The sequence below is a fragment of the Letharia columbiana genome, assembly GCF_014066305.1.
Source record: "Letharia columbiana isolate WasteWater2 chromosome Unknown Sc0000014_s0, whole genome shotgun sequence".
In the NCBI taxonomy this organism is placed as follows: Eukaryota; Fungi; Ascomycota; class Lecanoromycetes; order Lecanorales; family Parmeliaceae; genus Letharia; species Letharia columbiana.
In genome coordinates, this window is record NW_023501053.1 from 620,975 (window position 1) to 643,070 (window position 22,096).

Genomic DNA, 22,096 nt, shown 5'->3' on the forward strand with positions numbered 1-22,096 from the left:
ATTATTATATCTAGATTATAAATATTAATAATAATTAAATTTTCTTATATATTTCTCTTATACTTTTTAAACTTATATATCTTATTAATAAAATTAAGATAATTAAATATTTTCTTATATATAATTATTTAAATAGTAATTTTTATAGACTTTATCTTAGACTTAGACTTAGACTTAGACTTTAATTATAACTTTAAGAAATTAAGCTTTAAAAAAAGTCTTATTAACTTTTAAATAATTATTTATAATTATAATTAAAAACGTCTAATTAAATTAATTATAATATTTAAATTAAATAAACTATTAGAATTATAATAAACGTTTATTTTATTTAACTAGATAGTATAATAATTATTAGAAATATAATAATTAAGAATTTACGAGAATATTTATATCTTAATCTTTATAGAAAGTATATTTTTATAATCTTAAAAATAAGAGCTTTATTTCTAAGAGCTATTATAAAAACTATAATTTTATATATTTATAGAATTCTTCGATATATTATATAAATAATAATAATTATTTTTATAATATATATAAGAATAAGACTTTAGAAGATAAGAAATTTAATTATAAGAATAAGAAAGTCGATATTAAATTTATCTTGATTATTTATTATATTATTATAAGTAAGATAGAAGATTTACTAATTTATTAAAAATATTAAAAGAAGTTTTTATCTAATAATTAGTTATATATTTATTTTAAAAAGAAATCTTATTATTAAATAGCCTCTTTAAAGAATATTAGAAAGATTTCTAAAGAGAAGAATTCTATACTTAATTTACTATTAGAGAAATTAATATAAATTTTTAAATAAATACTATTAATAAAAGTATTTATTTCTAAAAAACTCGAGTTAATTAAATTCGTAATACTCGCGAATTTAAATAATAAAATAATCTTTTAATTATAATATTATCTTATTAAACTATTTAATCTTTCTTTAAAAGCTTTATTAAAATTAGAATATCTAAATATCGAATATTTAATAAATATAGAAAATCGAGTTTTCTTAAAGAGATTAATATCTTTATTCTCTATTAAGAAGTATATAATATTAGTTATCTTATATAAAATTATTTTAAATTAATATTTTATTAATAAATAAATTACTTTTTCTTTTTTTATAAAAGATAAAACTTTAAAAAAAAAGTTTATTATAATTAAGTTTATTTAAGATATATATATTATAAATAATCTTAAGATAAATCTTTTAATAAAAATAAATATATTTAATTTAGAAGAAGTAGTAATCGATCTTTTATAGAAGAAAGTAATTTTTATTAAATATAAAAATATCGCTATATTAATATAAGTTATCGCTAAAAATAATATAAGAATTTAATAAATTATAAAATTAAAACGATATTAAATTATTTCTTTAAAATCTATTAAATTTATTATTATATCTTTATAAGATAAGAAATTACTTTCTAATTAAGACTTTCTTTTTAAATTAAAAATAAATAAAATTTATATATATCTTATAAATATAAATTTTAACTTTATTTCTATTTGAAATAATAATAATATTTTATTTATAATATCTTATTATTATAGAATTAACTTTATAATTAAATATAAAGCTAAAGAAGATTATTTAATTTAAATAAAGAATTATTTTTTAATAACTAAGATATTTAAAGATAAAGGGTTTATACTTAAGAAATTTATTAATCTTATTATATTAAAGTTAGTTATTAAAAAAGTAATTATAAATCTTACTTTAGAAACTCGATTATTTAATAAAATTACTATTTATAAGAAATAGAAGTATATTAATATAATATAAAGTATTTTAGAAGAAAATCTTTATATCTAAAAAGACTTTAACGATATTATTAATCTTTTTAAATTAGAATAACTATAGATATTAATTATTATAAATTAATAATCTTTTATAGCGAAGTTAGAGAATAAGATTTATTCTCTAATTTTAAAAGATTATAAATTTATTAATAAAAAGTTTAATAAGATATATATCTAAGATAAGATAAGCTAATCTAAAAAATTAATTTCTTTTATTTTTTCTATTTTTATAATTTATAAAATAGTCTATATAAGATTTAAGAAAATATTAAAGCGAAAGAAAAGAGTTATTATTAATATTAGAGATTTTAATAAAATTATAATTTTTAATAATTACTCTCTTTCTCTATAGAATAATATAATTATAATAATTTAAGAATATATTTAAATTAATATAATTAGTTTTAATAGAAAAATTTATCTTTTTTTAATAAAAAAAGATTATTAATAACGATTTATTATAATATCTTATTAAGAATTGAAGCACTTTAATATAATAATAATAAGTTTTAAGAACTTAATATTTTATATTTAGAGAAAAATAAATAATTTTCTTTATTTATATTATTATTTTATTAGATACTATATAGATAATATTATTATTATTTTTTAAACTATATTTTAAGTATTTAAAAACGATTTTTCGCCTCTTCGCGAAATTTAAAATTACTTTTAAATCTAAAAAATTCTATTTTAAATATTTATTAATTACGCTTCTAGAATAGAAGATAAATAAATTTAATTTTATTATTATCGAGAAAAGAATTATAATAATTAAGAAAATATAATTTTTTATTATTTTAGAAGTACTCGAAATCTATATAGAAATAGTAAACTAGCTATAAAGAAATATTAGATATTTTATATAGATTTCTAAATTATTATAACGCTTAAAGATAAAATTTTTAAAGCGATCTTTAGTCTTAAGATAATTATCTTTATAGAAATTTCTTAAAGATTATAAAGATTACTTCTATCTAAAAAAGAAGTAGAGATTTTTTATATTTTATAATAAATATTAATTATAAAAATTTATTTATATTATTATAATATTAATCGCTAACTTTATATTAATCTCGATAAATTTAAAAAATATAATTTTAAAGTTATAATATATTACGTAATAAATAATTCTTAAAAAAATTCTTTTTTTAAAATAAATATTTAATTTATTATATTTTTATTTAAGCTTTTAAACGTTATAGAGTTATATTATTAATTAATAAAATTAAAAATAATTATCTTAATTTAAATTTTAAAGAAGATTTTTTATATACTAAGTTAAAGAATAAAAAAGAAGATTATTATTTTTATAAATTACTCTATTATTATCGATATTATTTATTAAATTATACTTTCTTCTTTATTCTCTAATTAAATAAATTTATACTTTATATATATTTTATAATATATCTTTTAATTTAATCTAAATATATAATAAAGATTTAATAAGTAAAATATAGTCTCTAATATTTTATTTAAATTACTTCGTAAATAAAAAAAGAAATTTTCTATATCTAAGATCTAGAAATTCTTAATAAGATTCTTATATATAACTTAATATTTATAAAAATATCTAAGAAATTTTATATTAAACTTATACTTAGCTATTAAGAGAATAAAAAATAATTAAAGATTCTTAATACTCTTATTACTTAAAAGATATAGCTTCTTAAAAAATAAGAATCTATAAAATATATTAAACTTTTAAATATATAATTTCTACTTTTTAAGATAAATTTATTTATTATTAAGATAAATTTAATAAGTAAAAATAATTTTATATTTTAAAGAAGATAAAGTAAAAGATTTTCGAGTTTACTTATAATAATTATAATTATATTAATTTTCATAAATTATATAAAAGATTTATTATATAAGATATTTAATTTAATACTTAAAGCGCTATATTATTTATTATTTAAAGTATTAACTAAATTAAATTATAAGATATACTTTATATAGAAATCTTAAGTCTATTATTAATTCTACTTTAATTTTTTATATAATTACTATTAATTTTATTTTAATATTATTATTTCTAAAAAATAAATTTAACGTAATAATAATTATTATTAATAAGTTTTTTAAAAGAAATATATCTATATTAAGAAAAGATATATAAAATACTACTAAATAGATAGAAGTCTTACTTCTTATTCTCGTTAATTAAGAAATTTCTAAAGCCATTATTTTAGATAGAGATTTAAAATTTCTTTTAAATCTTTAAAAAGCTATTTTTAAAATTTTAGAAATAAAGCTTTTTATCTTTATTACTTATTATTTATAAATTAATAATTAATTTAAATAAATTAATTAGATAATAGAGATTATTTTAAAATTTTATATTTTTTATATTTCTAAATATTCTTAGAATAAATTCTTTATATATTTTAGAGATAGTTTTAATAACTTTATAAATATATTAATAGAAAAGACTTTTAATAAGATTATCTATAATATAAAATTTAACGATAAATTTAATATAATATATATCTTAATAAAAAATTAAATAGATACTATAAATAATTATATTTAATATTAATAAAAAGCTTTAGATATCTTAGCTTTCGCGGCGATTAATATAAAATTTAAATATAATTTAAAATATAAAGCTTTAATTATAAAGAAAGAGAATAAAGCTTTTATTAAGCTTTATAAGAGATATTATCTTCTTAAGTTTAAAAATATAAAACTTTTAAATTAGAGAGTTAAATCTTTTATTATTCTTAAGCGAGTTAAAAACTTAATTTATAGACTTAATCTTTTAATTATTTAAAAGATTTATTTTATTATCTCTATTATAATATTCTAGTTTACGTTAAAAAGAAAAGATTTTTATTATTAATCTTATAAGAAAGAATAAGTTTTTATATTTAATTAGAAGAAGTTAGTAATTAAAGATCGTTATAAGATTTAAAGATTAATTAATTAATATATTAGTCGATCTTTAAATTAAGAAAGTAAAGATAAAAAAGATATTATAGAGTATTTAATAAAATAGAAGAATTAGAAAAAAATCTATAATTTATAATATAAAGTTAAGAATTTAGAGAATATAAAGAATTTAATTTATAATTATAATTTAAAATATAAAAAACGCTTATAAAGAAAGTATCGAAAGAGAAAATCTTAAAACTCTATATAAGTTTATAGTGTAAAAATTATTTTCTTACGCTATTAATATATTATTACATTAAATATTAAAGAAAGTATAATTTTTAGACTTTATTAAGTCGCTAGATTATAAATATAATTTACTTTATAATTTATATTTTTTAATATATTATTATCTAGAAGCTTAAATTCGAAAATTTCGAGAATCTCGAAAATTTTAGAAAATTTTAAAAGATTTTATAATTTATAATCGCGAAGTAAAGTAACTTAACTAGCCTCTTATTTCTTTTCTTTATCTTATTATAATTTCTTTTAATACTTTATAATTAAATATAACTCTACTTCTTAAAAAAAGACTTCTTATAATTTTAATAATTTAAGAAGTTATCGCTAAAAAAGTAAAGCTTTAAGAATTTTATTCGAGATTTAAAAACGTAGAAATAGCGAATCTTAATTATTTAAAGTTAATTCTCTAAGACTAAATCGAATATATATTTAAATAATTTAAATTCTTTTAATTAAGTCTTATAGATCTTAATAAAATAATTAATTATATTTAACTTAAAGTAAAAGAAGATTTACTTTAAAAATAGTAAGATTATAATTCTCTACTATAATATATTCTTAATTATTCTTTTTAAATTTATCTAGACTATATTTATAAACTTAAGAATTTTTAAATAAATACATTTATTTATAATTCTTATTATCTTTATTTATAGCGAGACTATTTTATATATATATTAAATCTTTATTATTAAATTTTAAATAACTTTCTTAATTTTATAGCTCGTTATTTAAGAATATCTTTTATCTTAAGATTTAAGTTAATCTTATATTAAATAAAAAACTTATTTAAAAATAAAGATTATTATTAAAATAAGATTATTTTTATCGAAGTAGTAATTAAAGATATTAATACTTTTTTTTATAATATAAATCTTTTAAATACTTAAATCGCTAAGATAGTAGAAATATAAAGCTTTACTAAATTTTAGCGATATTAATATTAATCTTAAATCTTTATAAATAAAGATTTATATTAGAATTATATTATAAAAGACTAAGTAGCGAAGATAAATATAAAAAATAATAAAATAATTAAGTAATATTATAAGATTATATTTAAAATTTATTAAATATATAAAGATAAAGATAAAGAATATAATTATTCTCGAGATATTAGCGATTATATTAATATTATAAAATATAATAATTATAATCTCTATTAAAGAGTATCTTTATTTTATTTAAAACTTTAAATATAACTTCGAGAAAGCTAAGAAAGTCGCTATAAAGAAGATAGATTTCTTAAAAGGACTAAAAATACTTTATTAGAGATTAAGAAATAAATAATATCGTCTTTAAACGCTAATATAAAATAATTTAAAAAAAATAAAGTTTTAATATATAAGACGAGATCTAAAATAGAAAATATTATAATTAAAGTTAAATTCTTAAAAAAGATTATTAAGAAGTTAAAGATTAAAAAGTTAAAAGTTAAGAATTTAAGTAATAACGTAATAATTAAAAAGAAATCGACTTATTAGTTATTTATCTTTAAGAATTTAAATTTAGAGTTAAAAGTTAAGGATATAGATATTTATAATAATTATATATATATAAAGAAGAAGATTAACTTATTAAAGAATACTCTTTTAAAAATATAAGAAAAGCTAATAATACTATTAACGATAATAAAAAGAATTTATAAAATAATTACTTTATTTTTAATATAGTATAAAAATATAATAAAACTTATTAAAAACGCTATAAAACATTTATTTATTTTAAATTAAGATAATAAGTAAATTAAAGATAGAAAGATTAATATTAAGAGTATTAAAGATTATTAAAGTATTAATAAACTATTATTAAATAAGATTCTCGAAATTTTAAATAATATATAAGAAACCTTCGCTAAGAAATATCTAGATCTAATAATCTTAATATTTCTTTATATAAACGATAAAAAGTCTTTTATCGAGTTCGAAGAGTGAAAAAAGAAAGGATTTTTTATTTCTAATACTATAACTAAAAAGTATAATATATATCTTAATATATTTTTCTTTCTCTACCTCGAATCCGTTATATTTTTTTTATATTTTTTTACTAGGCCTTATCGCGATACTTTTATCTATTAAGAAAAGTATATATCTTTCTTTCTCTATCTTAGATTACTCGCCTTATACTCTTTCTTGAGATTTTTTTTAAGCATCTCTTAAGAAAACTATATATCTTTCTTTCTCTACCTTAGAATTAAAGACTTTTCTTTTTAATTTTAAAGAAATCTTTATTTCTTTCTTAATTATATACTTTTTACATCTAGATCTTTATAAGATAAGTGTATACCTTAGATTTAATACGCTTTTCTATCTTTACCTCAAATCTTCGCTTGTATATCTTTTTTTTCTATACTTTTAATAGATCTTAGATTTAATATTATTTTCGAGATACTTTTAATATACTTTTCTTTCTTTACCTCGAATTCGATTAGCCTTATCGCGATATTTTTATGTCTCTTAAGAAAAATATATATTCTTTCTTTTTATAACGATAACGAAAAGCCTTTTATAGAGTTCGAAGAATAATTTCTAATATTACGACTAGATATTTAAGAAAAGTATATATCTTTCTTTAAAACCTATATACTTTATCTTTATATCTTTATATCTAAAACTTTATAAAACTTCTTAATTCTTTTTTAAAAAAAACTTTTTTTTTTATCTTATATACTTTATATTTAAATCTTTATAAGAGAAGAAAAAGCTTAAGAATAATATAGCTTTTTACGAGAAAGAGTAATTATTACATTTTTAATATAGCGTAAAAAACTTTATTAGCGTAACTTAGCTTCTTAACTAGCGTAACTTAATATATCGCTTTCTTTTCTTTCTTCGAGAATATTTATAGCTTTTAAATTATTTAATTAATTACAATTAGAATTAAGAAATATCTTTTTCTTCTTCGTAAAACTTCTTTTTAGAAGTATATATATACTTCTTTATATAGTATTTCTAATAATAAGATTTTATAATAATAAGTATTAACGTTAACTTAAATTTAATTATAGAATTAAATAATTTAATAAAATTAGTCGCGTAGATAATACTTTAATATAGCGTATAATAATATATATATTAATAATAATATATATTAATATTATATATATATAAAATAGTACTTAAAGTATATTAAAGTATATTATATAAAAATTTTAAAATTACTAAAATTTTTTAAAGTTATTAAATTAATAGAACTAATAGAAAGAATTTAGATATAAGTAAAGTTTATTAAATAGACTAAATCGTATTAATTATACGAACTCGACGAAAATCGTATAAAAATTAATTTTTTAGATTTATAGATAATGTTATATTCTTAATAATAATAATCTTATTATCGCTTAGTTTCTTCGTAATATTCTTCGTATTTATCTATTATTTCTTTTATAGAGTATTAGATTAAGTAACTAGCTAAGTAATTAATTAAGTAAATTATTAAATTAATAAAATAGATAGTATTAATTAAGCGATTAAGAAATATAATTAAAATAGAATAATAAAGAACGAATTAAGAAGAAAGACGCGTTTTAAAAAATAATATCGCTAAATTAAAAGATATTATCGCTAGCTTAAGAGAAGTATATAAAAGAGAATAATAGCTGTAAATCCATTTAAACTCTTTTTAAGAATTTTCTAACGCGTTTATAAATAATAATAGATAACTATTAGACTCGCTTACGATCTTAATTATTAATAATAGCGAATTCGCGTTAATAGAGACTTTAAGAGATAAATAAAAGAAATATATATATCTAAAGCGTTTAATAACGTTTTCGCGAGAGATATTAAGAATAATTATATTTATAATAGTAAAATTAATAGAATTAATAGAATAGTAAAAGAATAATAATTATATAAATAAATGGATAAAAAAATTATTATTTAATCTCAAACGCGTTTAATATAATTATTATATTTAAATATCTATTTAATTTATTAATAGTAAATTAAACTTCGAAATTTTTATATCGTTAGAAAGCGTAAATTAAGCTCTATAATTTATGAAATTATAAAGTAATAATATTCGTAGAAAGCTAATTATTTTAGAGTATAAAACTTCTATATATAAATTTTTAATAAGAGAGCTCGAGAGAGCTAGCGGGCTAATTTAGCTAATCTAACTAAAGAGCGTAATAACTCTAAATTTATAATTAATTATATATATAAATTTAAGATTTTATAGCTTAATTCTATCTTATTCTATTATATATATTAATAATAGTAATAGCTATTAAAATATTAGATATATTAATATATATAAAAGAATAAGATAGATTTAAGCTATAAAATTTTAAATTTATATATATAGCTAATTATAAATTCGAATTCGCTATACTCTTTAATTAGATCGACTAAGTTATCGCGAATAAATAAATTAGCGTTCGCAATTATTAAAATCTCTTATTCTACTTTTAACCCTTTAATAACTTTACTATTTTCTATTAAAATTTTTACATTTTTTTTTAAATTATAGTCCGCAGCTTACGCTTTTTAATACTTTAAGAATTTTAAAATTCGATCTTATAATTATTAAAAAGCAAGGTACTTAAATATCGCTTATTAAAGATCGCTTATTAAATTTACTCGATAGCTCTAATTAAAAAAATTAAGTATAAAATTAATTCATAGGCCTTTACTCGTAATATATAATACGAATAAATTAATTCTCTAAAATCTCTTTAAAGCTAGATTCTAAATATAGTATAAAATTAAATAATTAAAAAGAATATAGTAACTAAAATACGCGAGAGTTGAAAATATAATAATTAGAATATATAAAGATTATATTTTAATAGTAGTTATAATAGTAATAGCTATAATAATAAAATATTATAATATTATAGTTATATAATTAATCGTTAACTAGAATAATAATTATAATAGCTACTTATACTTCTAAATATAGAAATTCTAGTCGAGATATTTTATATATATATTATTTTATAATATAATATTATAGATATATTATCTCGTAATATATATCGCTAAGATTTTATATCTATATTAAAAAAAGATATAATATTTAACTTTATTTATATTATATTCGAGTACGATATAATATTATTTAATATAAAATATTCTATAGAATATATTATTTCTTTTTAACTAGTATAAATATATCGACGTTATTCGCGAAGTATATAATTAATTCTTATATAAATATATAAATATATAAATATAATTTATATCTATAAACTATTTAAGTAAAAATATTATTAATAAAATATAAGAATTATTATAGCTATTTATATTTAAAACTATTATATTTATTACGAGTAAAGGTCTATAAATTAAATTTATAATTTTTTTTTTAATTAGAGCTATCGAGTAAGTAGATAAGCGATCTTTAATAAGCGAACTTTGATAAGCGATATTTAAATTCCTTACGCTTTAATAATTATAAGACTAAATTTTAGAATTCTTAAAAATTCGAAAAGTATAAATAGCGCTTTAAAATTTAAAAAAAAATCTTAAAATTTTAATAGAAAATAAAAAAGTAATTCTATGTGTTAATAATATATATCTATTTTTTTAATAAGAGAGGCGTAGAAGGGCGAGATTTTAATAGTTATAAACGCTAATTTATTTACTCGCGATAATTTAGTTAATTTAATTAAAAAGCGTAGTAAACTTAAATTAATAATTAGCTATATATATAAATTTAAGATTTTTAAGCTTAACTCTATCTTATTCTTTTATATAAATAAAAATCTATAAATTAAATTTATAATCATTTTTTTTAATTAGAGCTATCGAGTAAATTTAATAAGCGAACTTTTAATAGACGATATTTAAATTCGTTATCTTTAAATATCTATAAGACTAAATTTAGTAATTCTTTTTTTATCTAAAAGCTTACATTTCGTTCTATAATTTTAAAAAAAAGGATCTTAAAATTTTAATAAAGGTTAAAAAGGTTGTTTTAAAATTAAATAATATATATCTATTTTTTAATTAGGACTATTCGACTATCCGCGATCTTTAATAAGCGAACTTTAATAAGCGAACTTTAATAAGCGATATTTGAATTTCTTGCGCTTTAATAATTATAAGACTAAATTTTATAATTCTTAAAAATTCGAAAAGTATAAATAGCGCTTTAAAATTTAAAAAAAAATCTTAAAATTTTAATAGAAAATAAAAAAGTTATTCTATGTGTTAATAATATATATCTATTTTTTTAATACGAGATTTTAATAGTTACGGACGCTAATTTATTTACCCGCGGTGTTTAATTAAAAAGCGTAGATCTAATAAATTAATAATTAACTATATATATAAATTCAAGATTTTCTAATTTAGCTCTATCTTATTCTTTTATATATACTAATAAATAAAGATCTATAAATTAAATTTCATAACTTTTTTTTAATTAGAGCTATCGAGTAAATTTAATAAGTAATCTTTAATAAGCGATCTTTAATAAGCGATATTTGAATTCCTTACCTTTAAATATCTATAAGACTAAATTTGAAGATTCATTTTTATCTAAAAGCTTATATTACGTTCTATAATTTAAAAGAAAAATCTTAAAATTTTAATAGAAAACAAAAAAGTTATTCTAAAATCAAATAATGTGCATCTGTTTTTTGATCAGGGCTGTCGAGCGAACTTTGGTGAGCGATATTTGAATTCCTTGCGCTTTAATAATTATAAGACCAAATTTCAAAATTCTTAAAAATTCGGAAAGCGCAGACTGCGCTTCAAAATTTGAAATTTAAAATCTTGAAAAGTTAATAGAAAATAAAAAAAAATTTCTATATGTTAATAATATATATCTATTTTTTTAATAATTATAAACGCTTATTTATTTATTCGCGATATCTAATTAAAAAGCGTAGGACTTAATAAATTAATAATTAGCTACATATATAAATTCAAGGTTTTTAAGCTTAGCTCTATCTTATTCTATTATATATACTAATATATTAATAAATTTAAAAACTCTCGTAATTAAAAATATAGTTTATTATAATCTCTATTAATTTCTTAAAAGCGATAATAATATATCTTAATAAACTTTATAATATATTTATTTCTATTTAATATATATAATATTATCTAAATAGTAATTTATTAATTTATTAAAATTTAATACTAGATTATATATTTTAATTAAGAAATTATAATTAAAAAGATAATTAATATATTATAAAAAAATATCTTTTATTTATATAATCTATTTATTATAAATATATTTTTAATATATTACTTAGCCCTATAATCTAGTAACTTAACGAAGATATCTTCTATTATATTATATCTTCTTTTTATTTATATAATTCGATAGTCTTATTATTCTATTTATCTTATTTATATTAATATTATATTTATACTAGTTCTAATATTATAATAAGACTTCTTTATATTTCTTAACGAAGAGAAATATAATTCGAATATACTTTATTCGAATTAGCGAATAAATTTAAAGAAATACGCTAATAGAGACTTTAATAAGATATTAAGTTAAGTTATCGTATTTCTAAATAAATCTATTATACGAGTAACTCGATTTTATAGCGAATTAAACTCGCTAAAACTATAGACGAGAAATAAATAAGAAATAGAGACTATTTATACGACTAGCGAATTAATAATAGAAAGAAATTATTATAAACTCTATATTAATAGTAAGTCTACTATAATAATAATAAACGTACGATCTCTTTATTAAGTATATCGATAATATATTATAATAAGTCTACTATAATAATAATAAATATACGATCTCTTTATTAAGTATATCGATAATATTATAATAAGCCTATTATAATAGCGACGAAAATAAACTCGATAAAACGACTACGATTTAATCTCTTTATTAAGTATATTAATAATATATATAGTAAAGCCTACTATTAAATAACATTTAATATATTCGATTCTTTTCTTATCTTTCTATTAAAGAATAAACTTAATAATAAGAGTATAAAAGATATAGAATAAATCTATAGTAAAGCTTCTAGGCTAGGCTATTAATAGATATTAAAGAATAATATATATACGTTAAATTTTCTTTAAGTCTACGAAAGGATTATAATAAGAAGACTAGATAAGAAGAAGAATTTAAAGAATCTTATTAATACGTAGATAATATATAAATTATATCTTCGAAATCTTTAAAGAATAATATAAATATAGTATAGTTAAGACTAGTATACGACTCGATAATATCGCTATATCTCGATAAATCTTCTTTAATTAAAATCTACTCGTATTTCATTCAAAAATCTTTAAAATTTATAATTTATTACTTTAGTATATAATTAAATTAGAAAAAGAATTTATAATCTATTATTAAATTTATAATCTTTAAAATCTAATTCTTATAATTTATTACTTTAGAATAATATAATTTATACTTTTAAAATTAGAAAAAAGATAAAAAAGAATATAAGATATAATTATTAAACTTTTTTTTAAATTTTATAATTAAAGCTTAAATTAATAAAACTATATAGTAGTATATTAAGATATAATCGTTAGAGTTTATTACGCTATTATATACATTAATTATTATTACCTCGATTTTAAAAATTCTTAAAATTATCGATAACTATACTTTATATTCTCTTAGAAGTTTTTTTTTCGAGTTTTTTTATTATAATATTATAAAATAATAAATTATAAAGATTAAGTTTAAGAGATTATAAATTTTAATAGATTATAAATTCTAGTAAATACGAGTATAGAGATTATAAATATTTAAAGATATAAGATAAGTAATAAATATATATCTTCGATCTATTAGTTATAAGAACTATAGCTATTTAAGAGAAGAGAATAATATTATAAGCGTATTCTTAATATATTACTTAGCTCTATAGTCTAATAACTTAACGAAGATATCTTCTATTATATTATATCTTCTTTTCATCTATATAATTTAATAGTCTTATTATTCTATTTATCTTATCTATACTAGTATCGTATCTATACTAGTTCTAATACTATTAACGTTAATAATTCTAAATAGAGACTCTTTACTTATATTAATAATATAAAAAGTCTTTTAAATATAATTTAAGATTAAGATTAAATTATTAATAGTCTTTTATTTTAAAATTAATAAATAAGATAAATAAGTTAATTAGAATATAGAATTATTATAGCTAATTTAAAAAAAACTCTTTCTCTTATATTTTCTCTAGAGTTTAAAGAGTTTTAATAAATCTTTTTAATATCTATAATTTAAATATAATATAAATTTAAAAATAAATTCTCGAAGAGAGAAGATAATATTAATTAAGATTTTTAAAAGAAATTTAATTATCGAGTAAAGTCGTAGCGTAATTAAGACTCTTAGCGTACGTAGACTTAGTATAAAAGCTTAAGAAAACGATATCTCTATTTTTCTTCTTACTTCTATAAGAATTAGTCTTACTATAAGATCGATATATATTAATATATATATATCTACTACTAAATCTATATTACTATATAATTTTAAATCTACTTATATTTAATTATATAAGTTTATTTAATAGATTATTAAAAGAAAGAAGCTTAAATATCGTTTATTAAAGTTCGCTTATTAAAGTTCGCTCGATAGCTTTAATTAAAAAATAGATATATATTATTTAATTTTAAAATAACATTTTTATTTTCTATTAAAATTTTCTATTTTTTTTTTTTTTTTTTAAATTATAGAAAGTAATATAGACTTTTAAATAAAAAAAGAATTATTAAATTTAGTCTTATAAATATTTAAAAGTAAAGAATTAAAATATCGCTTATTAAAGTTCGCTTATTAAATTTACTCGATAGCTCTAATTAAAAAAAAATAGATTATGAATTTAATTTATAGGCCTAAACTCGTACTCTTACTAATAAAGTAAAGTAAGCTGGCAAGAGCTCGAGAAGGTGATGTTGGCAGTTATTCCAGTATTTTCATTATCAATCCACGTGGTAGGCAACTAGAATCATAACATCCCAGCACATCATTGCTTTGTCTTCTTCCTGCCCTTCGCCTTGAAATCTTTACTCCTCTTCGAAGGCTTGCCATGCTTTTTCCCGACTGTTTTCAGCGTTCCCTTTCCATGCCTGCTAGATGCCCGAAAACCCTCAAATATTATCGATTCAGGGGACTTAGCGACGCTACTGACACTCTTGGACGAAGATCTAGGCTGCCCTCCAGGAGCTCTAAGCTTAGCCGCACCTGCACGCCCAAGCAGCTTGTGAGCTCGGCCTGTCAATGACTGAAGTTGCGAGGGGATCTTTTGTCTATATTTGGTCGATTCCACATTTCGTAGGGACGGTCTCTCTTTGCGGTTAGCTGCGTTTTTCGTGTACTTTGCTCTGGTGACCCTCAGAATGCGTGGGAGCCTTGGTGGGAATTTCTTCTCGTGGTAAAGAAGTGCCTTCTCAACGGAATTTGCATCCTAGACCGAGACACATTAGTATCCAAGGCTTTTCCTCTCAAATACAAGCTCTCGTTACCTTGAATTGAACATATGCAAATCCTTTGCCCACTCGCGTCCTACATATCTCGGAGTCAGCAGGACCTAACCAGGGAAAGATTTGAGCCGTAAGACGGTCTCGTAGGGTGGAATGAGTATCTTGCTCGCGCAACATGTCTTGCGACCCAATTCACAGTATTGACTAGCAAGAGAGCGTACTCACGTCTTATCCCTGACAACCCTCACACTCTCTACAGTCCCGGCCTTTTCGAATTGCCTCCATAGGCCTTCCTCAACATCTGCTGGTTCTTTCGCTTTGCGTGGCCGTTTGTTGTTCTCCTCGTCCTCGGCAGCTCTGATGTTCGTCTCATCATCTACGAACCCAAGATTGCCAACGAAGACGCATCTTCCATGATCGATCTTTGCAGGATGAGCGACGGAGTCCACGCGTAGATGACGTTCAAGCACAATGCTACCATTCAACCTCGTGGCTGCTTCTCTGGCGGCCAGTTGTGTAGTGTAGACAACATAGGCGTTCGTGGATTTTGTGGTAGTATCCATGATCTCCTTTTTTACAAAGGCTGCTTTTTTCGGGATCCCACTAGCTGCGAAAGCAGTAGATCTGAAGCGTAGGGATTCAATACCATGTCCGCGGTTCCTTCCAGGTACCGAGGAGGTGAATGAGGTAAGATGGTCCATCAGTGTTTTCTTGGCTTTTTTTGATTTTATAGCCATAGTAGAGACATTGGCGAGGAAGACAGTCCGCGATGACTTTTCCAGATCCAAGTCTTCTCTTGACTTGATTAAACTTTCATGCTGCGGTAAATCCCCTACAGCAAATTCGTCCTCGCCGCCAGTCACAGTGTCGGGGTCTGAGGTAGACTCGCCGTCTTCATGGGGAGAGCCTATGTCTCCATTCGCGACTCCTCGGGTCTCTATTTTCTGACTTTCAATGTGGAAGGTTCGGGCTCGGTTCTGGTCCTCCTTGATCTGCTCCTCAGCCAATTGGCTCATATATCTACTCTCAAGGTCATCTTCTGCGTCCTTTCGCTTCCGCTTTCGGCTGGAGCCTTTTGCTGTACCGCTGCCGGGGATAAATGCCTTGGAATCTTCAATATTTGAGAAGCTTATAGGAACCTGTTCCATGAATGTCTCCATACAAAGGTCATTTCCCTTACTGTCTGCATCATTTAAGGGTTTGCTGGCTTTGGTAGTGCGAGTCATGGCAGATTGGCTCTCTGACTGAGGAGCTGGTCTGGCGGCAGTTTTCACAGCGCCCAGCTGGAACAACGTCAACAATTTAGGAACAAGTGGACTGCATCAGTACTCTACTTACTGACTGAGCAAATAGCGAAACCAGAGCAGGATCATAATTCTGATTCAGCCGATCGGTGCCAGATACCATGATTGTTTGTGTCTCGCTTGAACTGCCCTGTTTGCGTGATTGCGACTTTGCCTTAAGCAAATATAGCAATATGTTCTCCACCACCACATTGCGATTGGATTGATAGCGCTAGCTTCGGGAAATCTTTTATCCGATTATCGGCGATAGTACATCGACAGGGGTGTGATTCTAGCGCTGCTTTCTGCTTTCCCTGTGACTGAGAGATGTGCTCAGAGAACAATCGCTCTTTTTTGAGAGTCTTGTATGACGCTTTGCAAATTCCACTCGACCTTCAAGGAACACTCGCTGAGACGAAGAATCCTCCAGAACCAGAATACTGACCTCTCGCTTTGATTCCCTTCACTCTCCGCCAACAGATTCACATGCTCCCACCCTCACCAAAGCGCCCATTTACCTTCTCCGACTTGTATCATACCACACCGCTCACTTTCGAAGACTGGCAAGCGTACAGGACAGGAGACAGTAATATTTCCCTAAATACTGCTGTCTCGCGGGTCCCAAAATCAAGAACGCCCTCATCAGACGGGCGCCCCAGAGCCCTCAACTACTCCTCCAACATACGGTACCAGCCATGGCTACGGATACCGTAGTTTCTGTACCAACCATGGTCCCACAAACCATGTCAAGTGCTGATCTCGATAATGGCACTGGCGTTGGAGACGGCGAAAAATTGCAGGCCGAGGAAGACGATAGATCGAGTTCACTGAGCGAGCTCGGAGATCGTGCGGGTATAGAACATTCATCTCGTGCGGGTTCGGAGGCGAATGACACGGAAGCGGAGACAGAACGACTGGAAGACTCGCCTCAAAAGCAACGGAGACACCGGGACATGGTCCTCAGCTCTACCAATAGCGCCCACGGTGAGGACCGGGATCAATTAGTAGCTCGTGTTCTATCTGAAAAACTTGCCAGCCCTGGTCAGTCTTCTACAGAGCCTATTCCGCTAGAAATGGCTGACCGTGCGCCAGGCCCTAAATCTAAAGGGGAGAGACTTGAGCAGACTTCCGATATTAGCTCTCTTGAAGACTCTGGTGAAGAGAGCGGCAAAGATTTGTCACTTACACTGTCTACTCCGATGAAGCGAAAACGTTCAAGCTTCGAGCAAGATAGCGCAAGCGACCAGGACTCCATGCCCGAACCTTCTAAGAAAGCGATAAAGCTGTTTGATAACAATGCTGCAGAGGCTTCAGCAAAATCGGGTGCCGAGATTGCTGCAGATGTCCCAGCGGCGAATAGTGACCTGCAAGTCATTGCCCATTCGGCCATGTCTCCTAGCAACGAAGAGCAGCCAAGAAAGCCTCAAGCACTGCCGAAACAGAAGCATAAGAAGGGAAAGCGAAAAGGCAAGAGGACACTGAACGATGAACCCGCGAATGCGGAACATGCGGGTTCGGGCGCAGAGAGTACTGTCGAGCACGGTGGAAATGCCGAGGCTATGTACAGCAACGAAGAAGATGCGCCAATGGAGAACATGGCTGAGGGCGTTGAAGCTGGAAATTTACTCAAGATGGAAGAGCGTAAGCGCATTTTTGACGTTTTTCCGGGGAAAGGCTAATTCATGATTACACAGTCGTCGAGAAGAAATCTGCGATGGACTCTTTGAGCGCTATAGAGAGGTGTTTTGCAAAGCTCAGAGACAAGTGAGTGTCGCTACATTCTAACATGACGTTCTCGAATCCTAATTTGCCAAGAATATACGAAGAACGCATCGCTCAATGCAACCATGAGCTTGCTATGCTGGAACAGCCCGTGCCAATTCATCCCGAAATGTTGGCCATGAAAGAGGTCATTGACCAACGTCGCGACCAAAAGGTCGAGTACGAAAACAAGCTGATGAAGTTCAAATTGATGACGCTGCAAAGAGAGAGTATTGCAAACAAAGCTCAGGCTCATTCGCAGTATATGCAGACCGTCCGAGAAGTTCGAGATAGTTACTTGGAGTCGCTCAACAGGAAATACTATCAAGTACAACGCGAGAGGAGAAGCTGCGAAGGTGATGTGCCGGATTACATGTACACTTTTACGACCAAGAGATCGCAGCAAATTACACATCAAACGGCGTACAATACAGAGGTTTCGATACTCGCCGGTGTAGCGAAATATGTGGGCTTTCCAGCGGCACCAGAAATAAGCAGTGCTCGAGCGAAGGAGATCGACGATGATTTACGGAGCATGGGAGTAAGTCGTCGATCACTGAGAAGTTCTCGGGCAATAGTAGCGCTGACTGTTGATTTCTAGATTGCGTTCGGCGCTGCGCAGAACGCTCAGAGTCATCACGCGGCGCTGAGAGCTAACCTGTCTGCCACAGCCAGTTTCCCTCGGCAGAGGCCTGGAGCGGAGGAGCATTTCCTCGAACAAAACCCGTGGGCCAATCCGCAACACCCGGCTCATCACCAGCAACGGATGCATCGACAGATGTCCGCAACCCCGTCATTCACTCCAGCGGGACAAAGACGACTGGTTGACCTCACCGAACCTCGGGGGTCTGCATCCACCATAGCGGAGCCACAGTCTGGACCAAGTTCCTCCATGGCTCCGACCCCTGCCACAGGAGAAGCATCTAAACTCGTACAGTCCGGGCGAAATCCTGAGATGAGCGAGATCATTGTGGACTCTACACCAAGTAGAGTAGTAAATGGAAGTCTATTGGACTCAACTCCGGCAAACCTAGCGATGCAAGAGAGCTCGAGAGCCAAAGCGACTAAAAAAGACTTACCATCTCTACCCAAGAATATGTCGACAGACAGCCAAACACCAAGTGCCCTCCCTAAGCCTTTACCGTTTATGCACACCGGTGGATCAGCACCGGGCATTCGTACATCCACTCCTGTTCGGTATCCCGTTGTTAAAGCCGAGGACGCTACCGTTGGTTCGCGACACTCACCCATACCACATCAGTTCCATGGGGCAGCACCTGTCAGTACCGCGTCTAACGGACAAATGAACCGGTTCGCTGCTTGACGTACTTAGGACGGAGCAATGTGTGAGGAATGGATATGATGATCGGCGCGATATCAGCGACAAAGGAAGGTTGGACTACGTCATTAGCATGGAACTGGGCGCTTTTGGAGTTGGATCTCTGGACGATGTGATCTTCTTGCATTGGGATGATACCATTATGCATGCTGCATCTAGGACGGAGATTATTCATGGCTTTTCCCCGTTGCATAGGCTCAAAAACTAGCGTCCATACTGTATCAACATGACTAACTTTGATGGGCTTGATCCCACCAGTCTACGCCGATGTGCCTACGTGCGTTTGTTGGCTCGTGTCTTACCTACGATCGATCATTCCTATACATTTAAGACATCAATTTACCTTTTCCAAGGCTCTGTGACAGTAACGTGACTCAAAGGGCACATTTCCAGGGGTTTCGCCTGCAAAGGCATGCCGGAATCGACCGTTTATAGGGCACTCTTTTCCTTTCTCATGTTCGTTGTCTTCTTCCTTCACTTTCTCACTTTAGCCGTCAGCTACTTTCCTCAACTTTGCCCACTCCTCCTCCAATAAACCCTTTTCACACTTCCCTCTTCCCATGCCTGCCCCTTCTCCAAATGCCTTCACCTCCGCGGTGAATGGGCTATTACTACCGTGGCTATGGGGAGCCCCATCGGATATTTCGTGGAAAAGCCCCACCGCAACTATTTGCCAATTAATGCCAAACTTTTCCAATCCTTTGATGCTACCATCTCCCTCGCTCACGATCCCGGCAATCTGGGTTACAAGGCGCAGAAGGACCCACTTCCTGACTACACGTACTGGATGCCAGCTTGATCGATAGTGTAATGGATCTATCAAGAAATACGCTTTCAAGGCATAGCTAAGAGCGATGGCCCAGGATTGAGTAGCGATGGCATTAAGGAAGGCCGTATGAAGGATTGAGGGACTGGGTTGCCGGTGAGGAGGGTAGTGACCGAGGAAACCGAGCGCGCTTTTGAGCAAGGCGGCTGCTCGATCCTGTGGTAGTGTGGACGCTTCTGCTTGCAACCCTACGGCACGTGCTTGAACGGCATCAAAGTTGTGGTCTGGACGAGGGTCCGGCAGGCCGTTGGTAATACCTGCGCTACAGGGTGAGCAGCTGCAGTTGAAAAAGTAACGACTCCGAAGCTCAGATTGGCGGGCTGATGTGGGATTTGTAGTGTCAATATAGGAGATGGAGAGCTCAGATTTGGCTGAGATGGCAGCAAGGGAGCGCAGTGTGAGTGTCGAGCCCGAGAAAACGATGGCGGTATTAGGTGTACAACTGTGATTCAGGAGAGCCGAATGAGGTGAGAGGCACAGACCTAAAGGGTCGAGGTTTGGGGTTGTGAGAGTGTGGCTATTGATGAGGATGCGTGCCGTGAGCGTCTGGATGAATGAGATGGGTTCTTGGCTGCCTGAGTAAGATGAAGCGGCTTGACTCATGAGCTCGATGGCATGCCAGGTCGTGAGACCATCTTCATTCTTTATCTGAGAAGAGCGGATTTCATCAACATGAGACTGCAGATCGAGAAAGGCCTGCCATTCTCGATCAGGAAGGGATTTCGCGTTCAGTCGAAGTAAAAGCTGCATCACTATACGGACGGTATTTGGAAGGACATTCGGATAGAGCTTAGCAAAGATCTTGCATTCGTATTTGTGGTGTTTCTTCCATGATTGAGTCTGGCACTCCTGCAGGAGCTCGGCTTAGTGGGCGAGCAAGAGTGCATTGGACGAGTACTGAAGGCTTGAAATGCAAACATATGGTTTACAAATCAAATGCGTCTGCTCAATCTTCCCAGAACAGTGCACAGAAGTCCACACAGCCCGAGAGACTTCACATATGAGGTAATAGAGATAGGCAAGAAACTTGTGAAACGAAAATACACGATTGCTTCGAACAGTAGTTGATGCTTCGTTTCGCGGGATACTTTAGAGCAAGCCGAAACAGACCTACTTTACAGCAATATTTGGTGACCTTGCAAGCCTGACAGGCTTTCAGCCTCTTGCACTTTGGGTCTCGGTCATCGTCATTTTGTGGCAGCCACAGACTGCACTCGGAGCATGTGTCTTTGAGGTGGGGAGAGTCAAGCACAGAGACTAATGGCCTCTCAATACGGAGGATTTCCACTCCAGGTGGGATGGCTTCTGAGGCAAATAAGCCTGTACCTGCATCTGGGGTTATTTGGGTGTAGATGTGTTTGGGGAGAGTTGCCATGTCGTGGAGACCGAGGTGTATGTATTCTGGTCTAAAGCTGACTCGGAAGCGGTAATTCATGTCGCATGATGCTTCCATGGGAAATCCGAGTTTCAAGATTCGTTTCCATTATTGAAT

General features: G+C 26.9%; 3 protein-coding genes across 3 annotated transcripts; 1 reads left to right on the forward strand and 2 right to left on the reverse strand.

The window, feature by feature from the left end:
- Positions 1–14,938: 14,938 nt before the first annotated feature.
- On the reverse strand, positions 14,939–16,802 carry HO173_005329 (uncharacterized protein; the record flags this gene model as incomplete). Its single annotated transcript, XM_037307247.1, has 4 exons — positions 14,939–15,379; positions 15,438–15,477; positions 15,621–16,678; positions 16,734–16,802. The coding sequence occupies 4 exons, from the start codon at positions 16,800–16,802 to the stop codon at positions 14,939–14,941; spliced, it is 1,608 nt and encodes a 535-aa protein (XP_037165887.1).
- A 571-nt stretch (positions 16,803–17,373) lies between these two features.
- HO173_005330 (uncharacterized protein) lies at positions 17,374–19,763 on the forward strand (the record flags this gene model as incomplete). The annotated part of the gene is made up of 5 exons (XM_037307248.1): positions 17,374–17,719; positions 17,771–18,319; positions 18,373–18,442; positions 18,494–18,980; positions 19,041–19,763. The coding sequence occupies 5 exons, from the start codon at positions 17,374–17,376 to the stop codon at positions 19,761–19,763; spliced, it is 2,175 nt and encodes a 724-aa protein (XP_037165888.1).
- A 502-nt stretch (positions 19,764–20,265) lies between these two features.
- Positions 20,266–21,979, reverse strand: HO173_005331 (uncharacterized protein; the record flags this gene model as incomplete). Its single annotated transcript, XM_037307249.1, has 2 exons — positions 20,266–21,453; positions 21,719–21,979. The coding sequence occupies 2 exons, from the start codon at positions 21,977–21,979 to the stop codon at positions 20,266–20,268; spliced, it is 1,449 nt and encodes a 482-aa protein (XP_037165889.1).
- Between the last annotated feature and the right edge of the window lie 117 nt (positions 21,980–22,096).